Source organism: Oncorhynchus nerka, linkage group LG16, assembly GCF_034236695.1.
Source record: "Oncorhynchus nerka isolate Pitt River linkage group LG16, Oner_Uvic_2.0, whole genome shotgun sequence".
Taxonomy (NCBI): Eukaryota; Metazoa; Chordata; class Actinopteri; order Salmoniformes; family Salmonidae; genus Oncorhynchus; species Oncorhynchus nerka.
The window spans coordinates 1,663,803-1,686,629 of NC_088411.1; the positions used below are offsets into that span (position 1 = coordinate 1,663,803).

At 43.3% G+C, this 22,827-nt stretch overlaps 1 protein-coding gene across 1 annotated transcript in view; it reads right to left on the bottom strand.

Moving 5' to 3' along the window:
- Positions 1–22,827, bottom strand: part of LOC115143883 (ETS translocation variant 4-like) — a 41,347-nt gene that overhangs the window by 14,154 nt on the left and 4,366 nt on the right. Inside the window, 3 exon segments of the mRNA XM_029684320.2 lie at positions 720–920; positions 2,804–2,933; positions 18,339–18,392. Of these exon segments, the coding sequence (XP_029540180.2) occupies positions 720–920; positions 2,804–2,933; positions 18,339–18,392 (385 nt within the window).

A 22,827-nucleotide genomic window follows, 5' to 3' on the forward strand; every position in this document is an offset into this window, starting at 1 on the left:
CAGTGAAGACACTTGCCAGTTGGTCCATGCATGCTTGGTAATCCATCTGGCCCCGCGGTTTTGTGAATGTTGACCTGTTTATTAAAGGTATTGCTCACATCGGCTACCGAGAGCGTTATCACACAGTCGTCCGTAACAGCTGGTGCTCTCATGCATACTTTAGTGTTTGCTTGCATTGAAGCATAAAATGTATTTAACTCATCTGGTAGGCTCGCGTCACTGGCAGCTCACGGCTGGGTTTCCCTTTGTAGTCTGCAAAAGTTTTCAAGCACTGCCACATCCGACAAGCGTCAGAGCCGGTGTAGTATGATTCAATCTTAATCCTGTATTGACGCTTTGCCTGTTTGACAGTTTGTCTGAGGGCGTAGCGGGATTTCTTATAAGCGTCTGGATTAGTGTCCTGCTCCTTGAAATCGGCTGCTCTAGCCTTTAGCTCGATGCGGATGTTGCCTGTAATCCATGGCTTCTGGTTGGGATATGTACGTATGGTCACTGTGGGGACGACGTTGTCATTGCACTTATTGATGCACTTATTGATGAAGCCGATGACTGAGGTGGTATTCTCCTCAATGCCATTGGATGATGGTACCTAGCAAAACAGTCTTGTAGCATCCGTGTCAAAAGCACATTATTACCCACCAAAGCGCATTGTCACCCACCAAAGGCATGCACTTTTTTGGCACAAGTTTAAGTATTTCGTACAGTACAGGGGGTAATACCTGGTGTTCATGGGGTAGTTGTTGTGGCTGGGCAGTGGCTGGGAGGCAGCAGGGTGGTTCATGTTGTAGGCCATGTTGTCAGGCCTTCCACCAGCGCCTCCGACTTGCTTGGGGGAGTAATGGTGCTGCATGGGGGACATGGGTGTCCCTTGGGTGCAGGAGCTCTTATTTGGTCCTGGAGCCCTCTTCTGCTCGTAGGCACTGGAAAAAACACACACAAACATGGTTTATGAATCCCAATGTGGTTTATGAGCACTACCATGGCATCAGTAGTAGGCCCTAGCAATAATAATACAGGTCATTAAGCCAAACTGGGCTTATGGAGGATGGCTGTTTTGTAGATACTGGCGTTGTGGTCAATAGCTTGTGGTCTAGTCACTCTCTTTGCCGCACTGACTTATGCCTGATAATTGACTGAAATTGGATGACTAGTGACTTGCTATGGACCGTCTAACTCTAAAATGTTTGTAAACGGGCCATAATTAGCTGTGTACTATACAATGGCAAGACTATGTGAACCCTTTGGATTTTTGCATAAATTGGTCATCAAATTTGATCTGATCTTCATCTAAGTCACAACAATAGACAAACATAGTGTGCTTAAACTAATAACACACACACAATTGTATTTTTCTTGTCTATATTGAGGACATCATTTAAACATTTACAGTGCAGGGTGGGAAAAGTATGTGAACCCTTGGATTTAATAACTGGTTGACCCACCTTTGGCAGCAATAAACTCAACCAAATGTTTTCTGTAGTTGCGGATCAGACCTGTACAACAATCAGGAGGAATTTTGGACCATTCATCTTTACAAAACTGTTTCAGTTCAGCAATATTCTTAGGATGTCTCGTGTGAACCGCTCTCGAGGTCATGCCACAGCATTTTAAATCAGGTTGCGGTTAGGACTCTGACTGGGCCACTCCAGAAGGAACATTTTCGACTGTTGAAGCCATTCTGTTGTTGATTTACTTCTGTGTTTTGAGGCAGTGTCCTGTTGCATCACCCAACTTCTGTTGAACTTCAATTGACAGACAGATAGCCTTACATTCACCTGCAAAATGTCTTGATACATTTAGATGATAGCAAGCTGTCCAGGCCCTGCAGCCCTAAACCATAATACTCCCTCCACCATTCTTTACAGTTGGGATAAGGTTTTGATGTTGGTGTGCTGTGCCTTTTTTTCTCCACACATAGTGTTGTGTGTTTCTTCCTTCCAAACAACTCAACTGTAGTTTCATCTGTCCACAGAATATGTTGCCAGTAGCGCTGTGGAACATCCAGGTGCTCTTTTGCGAACTTCAGACGTGCAGCAATAGTTTTTTTGGACAGCAGTGGCTTCTTCCGTGGTGTTCTCCTATGAACACCATTCTTATTTAGTGTTTTACGTATCTTAGACTCATCAACAGAGATGTTAGCATGTTCCAGAGATTTCTGTAACTCCTTTTAGCTGACACTCTAGGATTCTACTTAACCTCATTGAGAATTCTGCTCTGTGCTCTTAAAGCCACTCCTAGGGAGAGTAGCAACAGTGCTGAACTTTCTCCATTTATAGACAATTTGTCTTACCGTGGACTGATGAACATCAAGTCTTCTAGAGATACTTTTGTAACACTTTACAGCTTTATGCAAGTCAACAATTCTTCATCTTAGGTCTTCTGAGTTCTCTTTTGTTCAAGGCATGGTTCACATCAGGCAATGCTTCTTGTGAATAGCAAACTCAAATGTTGTGAGTGTTTTTTATAGGGCAGGGCAGCTCTAACCAACATCTCCAATCTCGTCTCATTGATTGGACTCCAAGTTAGCTGACTCCTGACTCCAATTAGCTTTTGTAAAGGTCATTAGCCTAGGGGTTAACATACTTTTCCCAACCTACACTGTGAATGTTTAAATGATGTATTCAATAATAGAAAATAAAAATATAATAATGTGTGTGTTATTAGATTATGCACACTGTGTTTGTCTGTTGTTGTGACTTGGATGAAGATCAGATCAAATTTTATGACGAATTTATGCAGAAATCCAGGTCATTCCAAAGGGTTCACATACTTTTTCTTGCCACCGTTGTGCTGACATGGGTACCTGGCATAAGGGCACTGCTCTCCATTGGGGTAGGTGAAGGTCTGCTTGTGGCTACAGGATTGGCTGGGGTCGGAACCTGGGCTCTGTGGTTCCTTCTTGATGGTGACTGGCGGGCTGTGGAATGCCACTGCTGTAGAAGAAACAGAGACCCGAAAAGGAGGTTGGCGCACATGGATCATTTTCTTTTCCCCTCTGTGGTGTTGTCAAGCTCAAAGGCTAAGCAAATACTTCTGATCCACACAGGAATCTCTAATACGAGCCAGAACACTCAAGTGACAGTCAATTGAAAACAAGGGATGCAGACAGACACATCTAAACACACGTATAACATGTGCGTACACACATTCCCGCAGTTCATTTGGAAGCCGTTGGTGTCCTCGCCCACTTTCTCTCCTCTCCTCCAGACACAACACCAGCCATAACATCCTATGTACCAACACAAAGTCAGGCCAAACCTAAACAACGACACTGGCCAAGACACTGTCTTTAGATGAGCAAAAGGCAATGTAACACTTTGGTCAGCATGATGTTTGACTGAGACATAATACATTCTTTATTTCCTTGGCAGACAATGTTATATCATTTTTGGTATTTCAGTTAAGAACTTTCTTTTCCAAAGGGAAATGGCTAGATACAAATGTTTTGTCTTGGTTTAGTTCTTCGTTTGCAAACATTCTGAGCTGTTTATTAGACGCTTCTTTTCTGCACAGTCTATATTTCTTTTCGTGTCCAATCCAAACTCCACCTAAGACGTCTACTGTCTATCAAGCTCCTCTCTTGGTGAGGACCTTTGTCTAAAAGGCCACACAAATCACCAAAAGTGGGGCTTCAAACTGTGCCGAGAATGTGTTTATTATGTGAGGGGAGGTTTTCACCGACTGTACAGCACAGGATGTTTTTCTGGCCCTGAGAGGGTAAACAGCAGCAGCTGTGCACTTCCAGCTGGTGAGGCCTGTGTGTGTGTGTGTGTGTGTGTGTGTGTGTGTGTGTGTGTGTGTGTGTGTGTGTGTGTGTGTGTGTGTGTGTGTGTGTGTGTGTGTGTGTGTGTGTGTGTGTGTGTGTGTGTGTGTGTGTGTGTGTGCGCACTGTGTGTGACTGCAGTGGGTGTGGTGCTGACAGAACAGGCCCCGCTGAAACCCGAGACCAGGTAATTACGTACTGTCTGTATCCCATTCACAAAAAGGGAGGAGAAAAAATGCAGTGACTGACTGTAAAAGGCTGCGAAAGGAACTTCTACAGCTATTCAAAGAGAGCAACACAGTAGAATAGAAGGCTAGAGAGGAATGGAGAGAGGCCAAAAGAAAGAGACAATTGGGGAGAAATGTAGACAGAATGAAAGAGACTGAGAAAGAGAGAGAGAAAGCGACACACAGAAAGGCAGGCAGGCAGACAGACAGAAAGAAAGACAAAAAGACAGGCAGGCAGACAGACAGAAAAAAATATAAAAAGACAGGCAGGCAGACAGACAGAAAGAAAGACAAAAAGACAGGCAGACAGACAGACAGAAAGACAGATAAAAAGACAGGCAGACAGACAGACAGAAAGAAAGACAAAAAGACTGGCAGACAGACAGACAGAAAGAAAGACAAAAAGACAGGCAGGCAGACAGAAAGAAAGAAAGAAAGAAAGATAAAAAGACAGGCAGGCAGACAGACAGAAAGAAAGACAAAAAGACAGGCAGGCAGACAGACAGACAGAAAGACAGATAAAAAGACAGGCAGGCAGACAGACGGACAGAAAGAAAGACAAAAAGACTGGCAGACAGACAGACAGAAAGAAAGACAAAAAGACAGGCAGGCAGACAGACAGAAAGAAACATAAAAAGACAGGCAGGCAGGCAGACAGACCGAAAGACAAAAAGACAGGCAGGCAGACAGACAGAAAGAAAGAAATACAAAAAGACAGGCAGACAGACAGAAAGACAGGCAGACAGCTTGTAGAACAGAGGAAATCCTATTATTTTAGTCTCCCCTCCTTGACAAACCCGGGCAGGTGAGGAAGTGTTGGCTTTAGAGTGCGATCAGAGAGGATTAGAAAGTATTTACCCAGATTTCCCACACAGACACATTAAGATTGCAGCACTCCAAATCCCTCTGCTCTCTTCACTTCTCTTAATACCCAGGGCGGCACATGACTGACTGACTTTCGAATACGTCTATGAGAGTGTGGGATGTGTTTGCCTCACATATTGACCCTCTCACTTTGTGCCACACTTATGAATGGCAAACAATCCATGGTGTGTAGTGTAGTGTGTACAGTAAACAAGTCCAGCCACAATGCAGCCCAAGTGGAGCAGCTAATATGATTGGCAGACATATTGCCTTTTGATGTGGTCCCACTTCTGAGGACAGCCTCAGAACATGTTTAATTTCAGAACCTGCATACTTCTCTGAACAGCATCAAGCCAAGAGCATGGGTCTCTGTTTGAGAATGAAGCACAGCACTGTTCAATAGTGAATTGGTGGAGATTTGTCTGTCAGGATCTACAATATTAATTACTCTTGTAAATGAGCACGGGATGGCTGTGAGTGTGTGTGATTGCTGCTGTTGTTGTCTGGCACGCTTCCTCAATTAGCAGAAGTTGGCTGACTTCCCCGTTAACGAAGCCCTAATGGATCAAAGGATTTATCAAGCCCAGGATCAAAGGATGGGAGACATTGGATTAGTCTCCATCCCTTGATGCCTATAGAAATATCCCAAAATTCGAGCATAGGAATTGTTTCAGTTGTATTTGATATCTTCTCTGGCCTGGCACCGCAATGGTGGCACCAGCTTCCCCCTGAAGCTAGGACAGCAGAGTCCCTGCACAAAACTTCTGAAACTCGACCTCTCCAAAGAGTATCTTAAATGAATGACACGACAGAAAAATAATGATTTATTTCAAATAGAAAAAGGTTGATTCCTAAAATGTGCGGTTTCAAAACGGTTTAAACAAATGATGGTTTTACAAATCTTGGAAAAAACGTACATTATTGAGGTTAATCCAGTTCAAATTATATCAAATTTGCCGCCAAAGTTTATAAAGTAGTGGCAGTCATATAAACAGTTTGGACAGCATTGCCCTTCCCTGCTGGTTTCATTTTGGGACATTTGACCCCAGTTTACAGGCTCCGGTTTCTCTCTCTACAGCCCTGTTAGTAGTTGCATCACTTTTTCTCCAAGATCCTCATATTTTACTTCAAGGAGTTTTTTTTCTAAGGAGGTGTGGTGAACTTAAACATAATGTACTGTATAATGGCCTAGAGTTGTGTTCAGTTAAAGCAGAGAGGGGATGCGTGTGTCCTCTCTTAATATTTGGAATGGGTGTTGGGGGGGGGGTGTATTATGTGAACACATCCTAATATCTCAACATCATTCGGTAGGGGGTCGGTAACCTTATAGAGACGTTCACTGCTGATGCGCTTGTCTTATTCTCTCCACAAAATAAACGGAGTCGGGCTACAGGGCATGTGGAAAGCGTTCTTCTTGTGGTGAAAGTTGAACGTTTTTTCATCTTGTGTTTCCTCCTCTTTCTGATTAGTTTTTTTTCTTCCAACCTTTCGATTTATGCTTTCTCTTCGTGTCTCACCATTCACTCTCATTCTGACTACCCCTGTAGGTTGGGGTGGAGGGAGGAGCAGGAGGACTTTACATATGTAAATGGTGAAGCCTTGGGGGAGGATGCAGGGTGAAAGGTGATGGTCATGGTTGAGTGCTTCAGGAAGTGGCAGGATTATTATGGAAGGGGGGGCACTATTCAGTCAACGCCCACCACAAACAAAATGTCAGGACCGGAGACCTCCAACCCCTTCAACACTCCACCACACCCCCTCCCCGCCCTCACAAAAGGGTGCTCAGCTGGAACACATGGGGGTACTAATAGGAACTTCTCAGGACTGAGGAGCCGCCCGAAGCTCGTCTGAAATGGGACATAGCTCTGGGGCTTAAGACAGGAAGTGCTAAAGAAATACCTTGTCATAGCCATGCTACTACATTGTGTAACGCAAAGAGGAATTCAGGGTTCATAGTGTTGCATCATCAAGAGACTTCAAGTTTTAAACGTAAAGTATCAAGAAAGAATAAAAGAAATAGGGTATCTATCTCGTCTCACTATCCTCTTGTGATCTTCAGTTTGTTCAGGATTCCAATCATAGCTTGGTAGCTAATGGCAATGATCAAACAAGTGGCAGCCAGGATTGAATGCCAGGTAGGAAACTCCCCTCCCCTGTAAACTTCTCTGTTTATTTTATACAGAGCATTTCCTACCATTAAAGGTTCTCCTCTAGGGGATTTTAAACCTGAAGTGAGAGAGGATCTGGAGAACTTTACATTGGGGTGTTTATCTCTAGGATGGGACGTCTCTGGAAGTCTGCAGGCCGTGACAGCTTCTGTACCCGCCAGCCAGCCAGTGAGCTTCCCAGAGATTCTGGTTCAGGGCCGATTCCAGGCACAAGCGACATAAGTGGTCACTTAGGTCCCCAGGCGGCTAGGGCCCCCCCCCCAAAACTCAACTTACTGTTGAGAGTTAGAATAGTAGAATACACAAGTTCGACATTTGGTTGTGCACCAGTAGTCAGCAATGCCAGTCACTGGAAGTCACTCAATTAGCCATTTTAGCTAACAATTTTTAGATTGGTAAATTAGTCTAGCCAGCTATCTAAACTTGCTGCAATCATGGCTGAATACCGACTGGTCACATGCCCAGGGGCCCTGACCTCTAGGGAGCCACTATTGATGTGGTTAGTCCCTCTCACCTAAATATAATTAACATGGTATAAGTCATGGTAAAATGTGTAGAATTGCAGGAAATTACTTTAAAAACATTTGTATTTTCACCGTCAAGAGGGGGGGGCACTAAAATGTTTGGCCCACGATGTGGGGGAGGGGGGCAATGTCAAATAGGGTGAATAGTATTGCAAACTACTGCCATAGGTAAACCATGAGAATGAATGTAGGTGTATTTCAACTGTCACAGGACTTTTCCTTGAATGTTAATGATATGGCATTTCTTGCATTAGTGCATGACTCTTTCTAAAAAGCCAGAGAGAGAGAGAGACCTGGTCCCCCACTGGCCAATTGATCCCAACGATGACAGATCAATAAAAACAACAAGGATTATAATATCACAATGGCTCTAAAGGTTTTGAAAGGAACTAAATGGATTTCTGAGATATGTTATATAGCATTCTTCTCTCTGACTTTGTGGACTGGCTCAACAATAGTTTTATATGTTATGATGGCAAAGGTCAAAATATATCAACATATGCTGCTTCACCTACACCTAATTCTGGCACCTTTTTTGTTGAAGTGATTCTTACTTTCAACTGGGCTTGTTGCCACTGCTGTAACTTTCAACCCTATCAAGTACAGAATTAATGGCACTCAATTTCACTCACTGTAAACATTTAGGTGAAATTTAAACGCTGACATTTTAATTCCAAGTATGTTGGCCCACACATTGAAAGTACTGTGTGTATAATGTATACTGAACAAAAATATAATCGCAACATGCAACAATTTCAAAGATTTGACTGAGATACAGTTTATATAAGTAAATCAGTCAATTGAAATACATTCATTAGGCCCTAATCTATGGATTGCATTTGACTGGGAATATAGATAAACATCTATTGGTCACAGATACATAAAAAAGAAAAATAGGGTCGTGGGTCAGAAAGCCAGTCATATCTTGTGTGACTACCATTTGTTTCATTCAGGGCAACACATTTATTTCCCATAGAGTTGATCAGGCTGTTGATTGTGGCCTTGTGGATTGTTGTCCCACTCCTCTTCAATAGCTGTGTGAAGTTGGTGGATACTGGCGGAAGTGGAACATACTGTTGTACACATCAATCCAGAGCATCCTAAACATGCTCAATAGGTCTAGTGAGTATGCAGGCCATGGAAGAACTTGGACATTTTCAGCTTCCAGGAATTGTGTACATATCCTTGCAACATGGGGCTGTGCATTATCAAGCTGAAACATGTGGTGATGGCAGAGGATGAATGGCACGACAATGGGCCTCAGGATCTCGTCACGGTATCGCTAAGCATTCAAATTGCCATCGATAAGATGCAATTTTGTTCATTGTCCGTAGCTTATGCCTGCCCATACTATGACCCCACCGCCACCATGGGGCACTCTGTTCACAAAGCTGACATCACCAAACCTCTCACCCACACAATGCCATACACGTTGTCTGCGGTTGTGAGACCTGTTGGACGTACTGCCAAATTCTCTAAAACGACATTGGAAGCGGCTTATGGTAGAGAAATCAACATTCAGTTTTCTGGCAACAGCTCTGGTGGACATTCTTGCGGTCAGCATGCCAATTGCACTCTCCCTCAAAACTTGAATCATCTGTGTCATTGTGTTGTGTGACAAAACTGCACATTTCAGATTGGCCTGTTATTGTCCCCAGAACAAGGTGCATCTGTGTAATGATCATGTTGTTTAATCAGCTTCTTGATATGCCACACCTGTCAGGTGGATGGATTATCTTGGCAAAGGAGAAATGCTCACTAACAGGGATGTAAACAAATTTCTGCCCAACATTTGAGAGACATTTGTGCGTATGGAACATTTCTGGGATCTTTTATTTCAGCTCATGAAACATGGGACCAACACTTTACATGTTGAGTTTATATTTTTGTTCAGTGTAATAATGCATCAGTGGAAAATCCAGTGGGATGGCGAGTTAACGACGACGATTCAATGTGTTCCACATCATTAGAGAGACTAGAGAGACAATCCAGCAGCTACTCCACTGGCACATGGAAACATGTGCTGGACATGTGTGCTTCTCAGGTCAATGCACAATCAGAAAGAGCAGAGAGAGCAATGGGCAAACTGACAACTCGGCATCTTTAAAAGCCAACGCTTGGTCCATTTAACCATTCGTTTCTCCTATCTGATTTACGGGTCCCCCATTCTGATCAGATATTGTTTTTACGACTTGACTTCCTTGAATATTTAAAGTATTGTTGTCAGATACCTGCCAAATGAGCCTGACACGATAGATAGACAGTACTGAAGTATCAACAGGAAGGTAAAGCGAAGTGGCAGGTCCCTTTATCTCACTTGGCTTTGTTAGCTTCAAAACCGATGAACTATGTGAGAGATATCAAGACGCTTTAAGAGAAACGGAAGTGTTCGATGTATTTTGGTTTCATATTATTGGGTGTAGCTTGATGTTGTTTTTTGGTAAGAGGATGTGGCGGACTTGAACGAAACCCAGTTCATGTGATCATCCAAGTTTCACTTCTTACTTCTAGATCATTTTAACATTTTGTCAGGTTGCCTTTTTTGACCGTGGAAATTCCTTTTTCATATCCCGTGTGCTTAATATTTGAAATGAAATGATGTCACCCACCAATGACTGTGGCATACTCTACATATCCTTAGGACAACATGACTGTAGGACCTGCATGAGAAACTAGAACAGTTCAGGAGTAGCTAGTGAAGAGACGGTACCGTGAATCAGAATGTGTGTGTGCATGTGACTGTCATGTCCATCCTGTGGTCAAGACAAGGAGGAGTGGACACAGGATTTAGAAAAAGGCAGCTCTTCCACCAGAATGATCCCTTAACCTACTTCGCCTCTTCTCGATGAATGACCCTAATAGCGATTAGCAGTGACAACAGGACGTGTTGTGGATAATAGCATGGTAAATAACAAAATGTTCAGTGGTACAGCATCTAAGTTTACGCGGCTACACTGAAATCTGAAAGTTGAATCAAAGTTGGCCATTGCCTTCCTATTGACAAAAAACATGACCTGTATCTCTTTAAACATTTAGATGAATCACACTTCATCCATTGTCCATTTCATCCCCAGTGGTATTTTATGAATGGCCATTGACCGTCTATAAATCTTTCTCCCCATTGCTGTTTAGTGGACACAATACAATATATCCCCATCCCAGGACATGGGCAGCGAGCGGGACGTTCCATGGCAGAAAGCAAGGGGTGTGATTAATGTGGCACAATATTGACTCTTCACTCTCGATCCCTCAGTCCCCAATATAGCTGCCCCCTCTTAATGTTTAATGTGCCGATCGATTCCCGCCCCCCCCCTGCCATTACCGAAATGATATAATGAGCTCCCAGTGACCTGGCTGATATCCGTCTAGTGCTGAAGTGAGGGAGGGGAGGAGATATGGGGGCAGACCAGGCTTATCTTGACTGGAGATATAGAACACGTGCTGCACTGTTCCCATCAAGTCCTAGTAGAAAGCCTGACCGGACACCTCCCTGTAATTATCAGAGCACATGCCACGTCCACAGATCCTCTCGCCCTATCGCTCCCTTCAATCTCTCTATTTCTTCCTCTATCTCTCTTCCTCTCTCTCTCCCCTTTCCTGATGTATCCACACTTTATCCTTTCATCTATCCCTCCGCCTCCCACTCTTCCTCCCCCGTCTGGGGAATCTTTAGGATCAATACAGCGCTACTAGGTTCACTCCACACACACACGTCCTGTCCTCTGTCAGCAAGTCACTATAGCAAGACCACAGCCATCAGCCATCAGCCATCAGCCATCCCGTCTTAAAGTCACATGTGGCGGTTGTAAACAATGAGCAAACCAGGGTCATGTTTAGTGAGACACATAGAAGATCTGTGTTCTTACTGGTGTTCTTAAGTTCAGGTGCAGGTCCCACTTTCACTTCTTTTCAAAGCGTTTTCTACCTATTGAACAGGACCCAAGTATGACTGACTCAGTCAAGAAGAGAAAATAGAGGTATAGCCCTAGCTGCCCGCCTTGCCTCACCAATTAACGCTGGTGCTATTTTGTGATGCCATGTGTGCTTTGCTGACGTGCCCTCCTTGTTTCTCGTCAGTCATGTATTATTGCTCAACGTGGAACTAACTGGCCTGTTATTTTTTAGGCCTCATCCCTGCCTGTATCTGCTCCTCCTTGTTCTCCCCTGTTCTCACCTTAGAAAGAGAAAACATTCCAGCTGCGGAGAACGTTAAAGCACAGCAGTTCCTCGAGTCCCCCCTTTCTCTCCCCGTACATGCAACCCCCCCCCACCCCCCTTCTGTAATAAAAAACACACTACTGCCCATTCAGAAGGTTGAGCTGACACTCCGCTAGAGCTGGCTCAAATCTCTACATATACAGTCCCTGGTCTGCAGGACTGGTCTGAATCAACATTTACTCCATCCATAGAAGCCCGTTTTTCGTGAGTATTATGTGGCAAAAGTATTGTGTTAGTATGTGCATTACAAGAGGGAAAACAACTGTTGATTCTTTCAAATCCCTACATCGAGAAGACATAAGACACTTTTTGGGAAATATATTTAAGGGATTGCATGAGCAGAAACCAAATGTAAAGAGATAAAGCATTGTTCTCCCTCTCTTTTTGTAGTGTTAGTCGTAGAATAACGGCCCTCCAATTCATGAATTGAGATTCCCTCTCCTTGACCCAATGTGCTGCTTCAGCCAGTCTCTCACAACCAGCCCATTCATAAAACTGTGGGGCTGAAGTGTATGCAGAGTGTGTATGTGTGTGTGCGTAGTGTGTATGTGTGTGTGCGTACCATGTGTAGGATGCATGTGTGTTTGTAGAGGGAAATGACCTATTCACTCATATAACCACACGCACGCATGGACGCATACACATTGAAGAGGAATCGTCCTCCCGGGGCGAATGGTATCCATGCATATCTGGCAGTCACCTGGATGTTTTTGCAGACTTGTTGCATAGCAGCTGTATTTTGGAAAGTTGAGAACACTGGGCTGCATATTTCTTTTCGTTTGAGTAGAGAGAGAGCAGAGGGAGAGACTCACCAATTTACTCTCCCTCTGCACCAAATGGGGACTGATTGGGCCAGCTCTGAACGAATGAGTGAGCAGGGGAACACAACAACACAAACAAGAGAGAAGGTTGAAAATGAATGTCGAGGCAGAATGCTTCCTACCGATGAGACAAACTGCTGTGAGCGTTCGCTCTCAACTGCACTCCCTATCTCTTTCTTTCTCTTTCCGTTCTCTCTCTCTGTTTCCCCTTTTCTCTCTAAAAGACTGGAACGGCATCTACAGCCACAACTTCCTATATAATTACTACAAGGCCCAAAACTAAACAATCGGCCCACACAGCTCCGAAATGACTGGATCAGCTCACATCTTGGAACACTCAATGTGTAGAGAAAGAGAGAGGGTAGAAGGGAGGAAAGGAGAGAGAGAGAGGGAGGGGGGTAGTTAGGGGTGTCCAGATTTAAAACTCAGCTTAGTTTGTACAGAGGCAGGAAGAGGGAGGGGTCAGAGAATCCACTCGTAGAGAGGGGGGTCACAAAGGGGGTAACGTAGTACTGTAGCACTTTTTTTTATGAATGGGGAGAGGGGGAGACACGCTTCCTCTTACACTCAGGAGAAAATGTATGAATGGGATGTGTCTGTTGGGCTGCTCTCCATCTAACGGAACCCAAAGAACTCTTGCTTGCCCCACAATTTGTATTTCAGTAACAACACATTTATCAATGGCTTATTTATTCTCTCTTAGACAATTCTAAAAACCTTCAAATGTAGAAACTAAGTAAACAGTCAGCGTGTGGAAGATTTGTTTGACAATCGACTGAGTTCCCTCCCTGCAGCCAGACACACTGAAAACAAATGGGCCTGTCAGTATCCAACAGCCTCATTACAGATCAGATAGGGGGATTTGTCAAACCCCCAAAAGTCAACATACCTCCTCCCTTTTAGGTATCACGAGCTGAAAGTCATCCCCGTCTTTAGAATTTACTTCATTTCATAACGGTATTCAGTGAATCATATATTAAGGAACACACATGTATTGTATTAAAGCTTGAAGGTCAAGTTCCATCAAATACACAGTATAATTCAGAGGTAAAGGACATGTGTTTACATAACCTTCCCTCAGTGGAACTCTGCAGACAGAGCATGCTTGTTATCTGTTATTGAGGGAGAAGGGAACAGATAGATTTACCAGATGTGCAGGTATTGCACAATAACTTATTGTCCCCCCCTCCTCCCATCTCCTTCATCTAGCATTCCAGTGTCCCAAAGCCTGGCGCTCTGTTTTTACTCTCTTCATCCCTCTCGCTCTCTCGTTTTCGCTCTCTCTGTCATTCTCGCTCCCTTTCCCTCTATCTTCCACACCCATACAGGTAACAACCTGACTCAGAAAACAACTTTTGATTTGCTGTGGCGCCTTTTCAATACGGCCTCCAGAAAACGTTAGGACTTTGTTTGCCAGCTTTGCGCCGTGTACTCTGAGTTACCATAACATCTGACTCACCTGTTTAGAACTATATTACAAGGCTGAAGAGTGATGAGTTCGATGGAATAATGCATAACCGGGTATGGGAACAGACAAGGCTTTCATTTAACCCGCAGGGGGCTTCAATAGACTCGCTACCAGTCGCAACCACAAACACGTAGAAGAATATCTTTATGTCAATGGCAGGCCTGTCTACTTGGAGCTTCCCATCACATCATGTTGAATAGAGGAGCCCAAAAGAGTGTTCTGGCCATTGAGTACGAACAGCAGGAGCTAGCAGGAGTGCTGTCTGTCAACCTGAGCCCATCTCTGCTCAGACTACTGCATATAAGTGAGCTGCCTGTCAAAGTGAATCCCCAATGACCCTACGGATCATACGAGGGTCAACCATGGGCAGCAAGCTGGCAGTGATTGGCTGGGTTAGCCTAGGGTTAAGTAGACATGACCCTTGCGTGCCCTAGGGTTCATCGCCACTTCCTCCTCCTCATTGTTGTTCCACAGACAGGAACAATATGTTTCACTGGGCATGTGTCACTGGGGCTAATGGGTTTTGAGCAGGGCCAGGGGGAACTCCGTTGCTAAGTTTCACACTGTACAACTTCTGACTTATTTTCAGGTTTAAATTATGTTCAAAACATGTTTAATTGAGACTTTATCCATTGAAATTGCTATGTTAATTCTGCATAAAAAAATTATGTTAAATATACCAATATCCTCTTCGTCATCATTTTGAACGGACTCACCCATAAGGGCCTATTCAGATTGACGAAAATTGGAAGAGAGTCTGAGGAGCGGACTGGTGAAGATACACTACATGGCCAAAAACATGTGGACACCCCTTCAAATCAGTGGATTCGGCTATTTCACATCTATACAATCTCCATAGACAAACATTGGCAGTCGTATGGTCCATACTGAAGAGCTCAGTGACTTTCAACGTGGCACAGTCATAGGATGCCACATTTCCAACAAGTCAGTTAGTCAAATTTCTGCCCTGAAAGAGCTGCCCCGGTCAACAGTAAATGCTCTTATTGTGAATTGGAAACGTCTAGGAGCAACAACGGCTCAGCCGCAAAGTGGTTAAATGCACAGTGCCAACTAAAGTTTGGTGGAGGAGGAATAATGATCTGGGGCTCTTTTTCATGGTCCGGGTTAGGACTCTTAGTTCCAGTAGAGGGAAACGCTACAGCATACAAAGCCATTCTAGACGAATTCTGTACTTCCAACTTTGTGGCAACAGTTTGGGGAAGAACCTTTCCTGTTTCAGAATGACAATGCCCCCGTGCACAAAGCAAGATCCATACAGAATTAGTTTGTCGAGATCGGTGTGGAAGCACTTGACTGGCCTGCACTGAGCCCTGACCTCCACACCATCGAATACCTTTGGGATGAATTGGAATAGCAACAGCGAGCCAGGCCTAATCGCCCAACATCTGTGCCCGACCTCACTAATGCTCTTGTGGCTGAATGGAAGCAGGTCCCTGCAGCAATGTTCCAACATCTAGTGGAAAGGCTTCCCAGAAGAGTGGAGACTGTTATAGCAGAAAGGGGGGGGACCAACACCATATTAATGCCCATGATTTTCGAATGAGATGTTCGAAGAGCAGGTGTCCACATATTTCTGGCTATGTAGTGTATTTAGATTTTTCAATTTACATTACATCCTTGCTTTACCTTTCGACATGGCTGGAAATGTGACATTCTTTGCTTTTTAGCTTCAAATTTACCATAAATATCACAGTAGACACTAGCCAGTAAGCATGCAAACTATTCAACAATGCAAGCAATTCTTCATTTAGTTAAAACATATTAGCTACCCTCTTAAATAATGCAACCCTAGCATATTACACTCTTCAATAATGCAACCAGAGCATATTACTCTCTTGAATAATGCAACAATTCACAAGCATGTGCAGACAATTAAAGGGTTTATTTTCTTGTTCGTACATACATTAAATGTACCTAGCACGTAAGACAATAGCACAGTTAGCTAAGCTACCACTAGCTAGTAATGTTAGCATATCAAACATGAACGTTTACCTGTCTCGTACAAATATAAAATACAGTAGCATTATCATACAGTGTCATTCATAGTACTGTATAGAGCTTGCTAGGAAGCAAGCTAAACAAAATCATTTCTGTATTCTCATTAGCTATCTACATCATAATAGCTAGCTACTAACGTTAGCCAGTTAGCTGAATGCTGAACCATAGCTAGATTGCTAGCTCTTAGTTCTACATGACAATATCAGCGTATTAAAGTTCCCTTAAAACTGGGGTCTTCAACCTTCTCTTGCCCAGGGAACCCCACACCCCAGGCAAACCCGCGACCCAGGGTCCCCCATCATATGTTTGCAAAAAATCATTTTCACATCTTGTCTTATCCTCAGGTGAGAATGATAATGACAAGGAGAGAGGTAATCAACATTTTAAAATTAATAGATTTGGTTAAAAAAAAATTGTTTAATTGTTCTGATCTCCCCACATTATAATTGGAAGAGGAAGTGTAAACGTTAACATAGCCTATTAGCTAGAAAGGTAACTCCAAATCCGGTTTTGCTAAGAGCAGCTGTCTAGCTGGTTAAACAAAAATTTGGTCATGTGTTGGCAAACATTTATGTCCAAGTCAAGAAAGCTTACCAGCAGCCAGCTCAATATTAGGAGTTAAGAAAAAAAAGTTGAGATCATTAGAAAGAAGATATTCTGCTTTTCTGCTGTATGTATGTAATTCTACATTTGTTTATTCTGTTGTTGCTATCGATATTCATAAAAACATTATTATTATTATTTATTTTTTGCGGACCCCCTGGTTGAATAACCCTGCCTTAAAACAAACCAGGCTTCATTTGATCAACACCATGGAAGTCATTATATGAGGTAAACACAAATTGCGTCTAAAACGTTGATCATTTCCTCCGGAGCTGATCAGGTCTAGCTTGCATAGCTAGATCAAATGGCTTCCTGCCTGGAAAGTGGCTCAGTGCAGGGTAGCCAAGCACTGTTGAGATTACTTTTCTTAAAGCTACGGCTACAAATGTAGAATGTAACAGGCTGTTACTGCAATTTCAGGTAAAAACTCAATAATACAAGTCTCAAATATAAGGAAAATGTCTATGCATTTCAGCTGTTCCAAAAACATTGTTCCGCAATTATGATTTTTACTGTAGGAGTGCTGGACTCAATGAGACAATTCTGTTTACACTGCCCTGCTTGTGCGCTACCCCGGAAGTTAGCTAGCGGTCGAGATGTGAGCAATTCACAGCTTTAAATTCCATTATTAATAAGTATATATTCTCACAATTTATTTATTTATTTAAAAAATAATAATAATGGGAATTTTACCCCGTTTTCTCCCCAATTTCGTGGTATCCAATTGTTTTTAGTAGCTACTATCTTGTCTCTTCGCTACAACTCCCGTATGGGCTCGGGAGAGACGAAGGTTGAAAGTCATGCGTCCTCTGATACACAACCCAACCAAGCCGCACTGCTTCTTAACACAGCATGCATCCAACCCGGAAGCCAGCCGCACCAATGTGTCGGAGGAAACACCGTGCACCTGGCAACCTTGGTTTAGCGCGCACTGTGCCCGGCCTGCCACAGGAGTCGCTGGTGCGTGATGAGACAAGGATATCCATACCGGCCAACCCCTCCCGCTAGGCCAATTGTCAAGGCCGGTTACGACAGAGCCTGGGCGCGAACCCAGAGTCTCTGGTGGCCCAACTGTCTCACAATTTATTTTGATACCTCTCGAGAATCTCCTCTCGAGAATCTCCAACTTTCGTCAATGTAAAAAGGGCCTAACTCTATGAATGGCTTTAAATGAAAAGGGCACGGAGGACGCTGTTTGTAAAGCGCACACTCCCCTACAGATCCTGAATCCCCATTGTCTATACACACAACAAAAAGGGAAACCCATTCAAATACTAGCCACGCAGTTGTGTAGTACGGGAATTTGCTCTCCCCTCGTACACCTCAGACATACACAAAAGGGAATATTTGTACCTGGACTCTGAATGATCTTTTACTGGTTTCCTGGGCCGATCCATTCAGCTTTCATAACTATGCAAATGGATGGAGGAGGACAATAGTAGCATCCAAATTCACCCATGATGAGTAGGTTGTATTAAGTATGTGTCTTGGAAATGCTTTGTTTCACAGGCAAAGATTACCTTAACTTTGACAAGTACAGTAGCTCCGCCCAAGCCTTGAACAGTTTAACATCCCAACGCTTACCCCGTATCTAAGTTTCTCTCTCTCTCCCTCAGGCACACACACAGAATTCTTAGCAGTGACACATGCATTTTTTCCTTACAGTTTTCGGAGTGGAAATCAGGAACAAACTGCTCATCACTGTCAGGAACTTGAGCTGAAATCAGAAAAGAAAGAGAAACCGTTAGTCATGTCATGGGTTGAGCATAATGTAGCTAGCCTTGCTAGCCTTGGTGGTCGGTATGTCAATTTATCTAGAGAGAGTGAGCACTATACTAGCCTGCTATGCTAGCCTTTCTAGGCGAGTGAGCACTACCTTAGCATGCACGCTTAGCCTGTCTGATGCTAGCTACATCTCTCCATTAACTGAGCCAGTCTTAGTGCTTCATGCTGTCCAGCAGCTTTGCCAGTGTGGAAGCTCAGCTCAACCTGCCCATGGTCCTTGGCGGTCATGGTGCTGGGCCTCGTCAGACTCTTTCCTTGGCCATGAAACCTGAGTCACTGCCTGGGTCCAGCCAAGCAACCTTCACTTCCACACTTTCCAGTGTGCCAGCACTTTTCCATGAGCGACAGATCAATACCACATAGTCAAGGGGGGAATGAAGCTTAGCTGTTGGACTCAGTCACAGCTACATGCTACCTCGCTCTCCTCATTTCATGTGGCATTTAACGTCTTGATGGGGCAAACACTGATTTATTCGTTAACTTTTCGAGCTGCGCCTTGGAAGGGTTTTAACCTCAGCTATGCCTTGACCGCAGTCAAGCATTGTTACTGTGACTATTGACTGAGTCTCATTTTTGTTCTGACCTCAATTAGTGTCAGGAGTTTTTCCTGACCTCATGACCTGACCAGGAAAAACTCTGGGTCCCTTCTGATAACTCATTTTGGTATGAAGGACGATGCCCTGACCAGTAGCGGTGCGTGGGTAAAATAACAGGCGAAGCCAAGCCAGAAAAAAAGCCATATTACAGCCTATGTGTTGTGATAATTGTGTTGTTTGCTCTATAACCTGTTAGTTCACATGCCTTGCTACAGTGATATATAATCCTAAAGGCTGAGACAATAAGAAGACATGGTGGCAGAATAAATTCAACCACACCTTAGTTTCATCACAAAACCGGAGAGCAAACTCTGTCTGGGTTAGTCCACAAAGCATATTGCATGTAACAAACAGTTACATGACCTACAGAATGGTCAAGAAAGTTAATGTTTCTGACATTTTTGGACTATTAAACAACTCTTGATTTAGAACCACGGAGAGTTGCAATAAGTCGCAAAGAAAACAAGAGCTGCCTCCACTATTCCAGCACCATTTCAACTTCAACATTTCAACATCCTCTAATCACCTATGCTTAGTCTAATACATTGACAACTAAAAGATACCAAAAACAATTTAGTCCAATCAACTTAAGCTAAATAAGATGTGGCTGTCCATGGTTATGATTTCTCTGTGTGTGTGTGTGTGTGTGTGTGTGTGTGTGTGTGTGTGTGTGTGTGTGTGTGTGTGTGTGTGCGTGCGTGCAAGTAGAGAAAACATGTTAACTCACCCTATTTGTAGAGAAATGCCAATGCCATCCTCCTCTCTTTCATGTTGACGAAACGGTCTATGATTCTGTTATACAGTACACAATTTTATTTTTGTTGTCCTGGGCTACCTGCCTAAAATGCTTGCTCGCTCTAGCTAGCCTAACTTCCTTTTTATGGGCAACGTTAGCTAGTAAACATTAGCTTCTACATCTAGCTACATATTGAACTTCCATCCTCTCAGGCTAGGGGCACAATGTATGAATTTATGGTTGGATCAGATTTGTCGTTATAATCATTGGCTACTGGGAGAATTAAGTAAAACCACAAGTTCAAATCTCTATCACCATCCATGGCTAATTTAGGAGAGGGACAATTTTAGCTAGCTACGTAGCTAGCCACCAGATGCAACAATTCAAGTTGTTTCTGTCAATGACGTATTGCTCTCGATGTGATGTGATTTGAGGGAAGCCAAATCCAAACTGGCTTCCTTTCACAATTTTATTTTTGTGCGCTAGGACCATTCACAGTTGAGCTCACTCAATTCAACTCAACTGTGATTGGCTATTATTTTATTTTGAAATGATCAAGGGTGGCCAAATGCTCGCTGGCTTCCCTTGCATTAAATTCTACGGGTGGCAATAATGTATACTCTTTTGACCAGGATCAGATAGATGCCTTACACATACAGAGACAGAGGAGTGCTGTTTCGCTCGCTCGGATGCTTTCTCCGGTGAGATAGAGTCAGCCTCTTGCCAATTGAAGGAAAATTAATAAAGATAAATCATTATTATTTTATTGGGAGGGGCCTGACTTCCCTAGGCATCCATGAACACATGCCACTGGCTCTGACATGAGGCCTAACGATGGCAGCACAGGGTGATTTAAGACCTTAAGAGGTGCACTTACAGTGGAGACAGGGTTACTGTCACTCACACAGACTAGCTATCGAACCAAAGTGGTGATTAATGGATCAGTACAGAGGTGGAGCTGCCTTCCTTTCCTCCACCCACGGATCCCATTTCAAGACATTCAGTTGGAATCGTATTCTCTTTGTAAATCCTGGCCAAATATCCACAGAGATATGTTTTGCCCTCATTGATGTGAATTGTGACAAGACGTCAGTGGCATGTAAAATGTGTGCATGTTGTTTACTTGTGTCTGTGTACTTTCCATCACAGAGCACAGACAGACTAAACAGGCTTTTTAAACAAGGAAGGAAATCAGATGTCTTCTGTCGGTCTTACACCCATTTAGTGGAGCTAGAGGACATTCTTGGTCAATCTAGATGCTCTGCGGCTAGTGAAGTGTTCTGGAATTCGTCACCTGCTTTGAAGCCTTTGAGATATTGTTCTTAAGGTCAAGCTAGAGGTGGTAGGAGGACGAGGAACTGAGAGAGAAGTAGGGGGAGCTGAGGGCAAGTTTAGGTTAGCACTATTTAGATCTTGGTCACAAGGCCACTAGCATGAAGGAGTGATGTTTTGTTGAATAATTCTATCATAAAAACGTCAAAAATGTTCAACATTTACAGAAACACTGGACCTGGTGAAATAAATATTAATGTATTCATACTTGATTTTAACTTGCAGTCAGTTTAATTTACAATCTTATCACTGACATTATAGTCAAATTAACCTTATCCTACCATCTAGGCCGTATCTGACTGAATTGTCGCAGTCGTTTTGTAAAACCAGCCCATTATGTACGGGTGCAACAGGGCTTGATAGTATTGTACTTTTCTGTTTGCTGAGATGTTCAGATCCAAATACATTTCCGATATCAATTGTCCTCCCAAGCACTGGACTTTGAACCACACAAACAGGTTAGGAAGTCCAGATTAGTGGACTGCCAATGTCCCAATGGGTGAAAAGGTCAAATTTACCCAGTGAGCCATGAGCACACTGGCATCTGAATCGCTACCCGTGGCTGAATGGCCTAAACCTCTCCTGCAGCCAGGTCTGGAAACCTTTACAACAGGCACGAGTCCAATTTGAAAGGTTCCTGCTTTTTCATAAGCCTTTTAATTGCTTTGGTCTTGCACTTACGTAATGGTACACGTCAATTCTTAGGAAAAGTTGATGGTTTACGAACGAAAACAAAATGCCACCACATGGGAAGCACATGTCCCCTCTCCTCTCCACTGAGAATAAGGAAAGTGAAAGTGTATAGTATTATAGGAAACCAAATCTGAAGTTTCATTTATTAACATTAAAAAGTCTCTCAAATTGAAACTCAAATGTGACATAACCAAATTTACTTAACACTTTGCTTTTTTTCCTTAAACAAAGCTAGGGCAACTTCATAGAACCCTTTTTTCTTCAAACACAGAGCAAGGGCAACATCATAGAACCCACAAAGAGAAAGTTAGTAAGTGCCAGCGCCTGTGACATCACCCAGCCAAGTTAAAGACCCAAACCTAGCCAAAAGGCCCCCTCTCTCACTTCAGCTAACAGTCCACAAAACAAAGCAGGGAAAACGGAGCGAAAAGAGGAAATAGGAAATTCAAATCCACTTTCACGTATTTCTGCCCCGCTTCCTGTGAGGAGGAAACCGGATGATGGCGTCTTGGAGCATGTTCAGATAAATGACATTGATTTCTTATATAATGCTGCCTCCTCTTCCTATACGGTAATACTATTACCCCTTTTAACTTTTGCCCTAAGGAGAAGGATAAAGCTGCTTTATGAGAAAGAGCAGAGGCCAATATTTAGTCCACCAGATCAAACAATAAATCATTTCCACCCGTTTCAACGTGTCTAAAATGGAACACGTTGGGTCGAGCTAAGAAAAAGGAAGAGAAGAAAGAAAACATTAAGGATATCTGAGCGTCAGTGCGACTGGCTCGTAGACAAGAGCACAACCCTGTGCTTAGGGAGAGTGTGTGTGTGTGTGTGTGTGTGCGTGAGCGCGTGTGTGTATCCGATTTGCTTCCAGGAACACCCTCGTCAAAGGCTTTGAGATGCAAGTCAGCACAAGACAGAAAATGTGTTTATATGAGCAAAGACAAATTTCCTTTTAAATGTTTTGTTATTTATTTCAGGCACCTTGAATTACTTTTTTTTCCTCA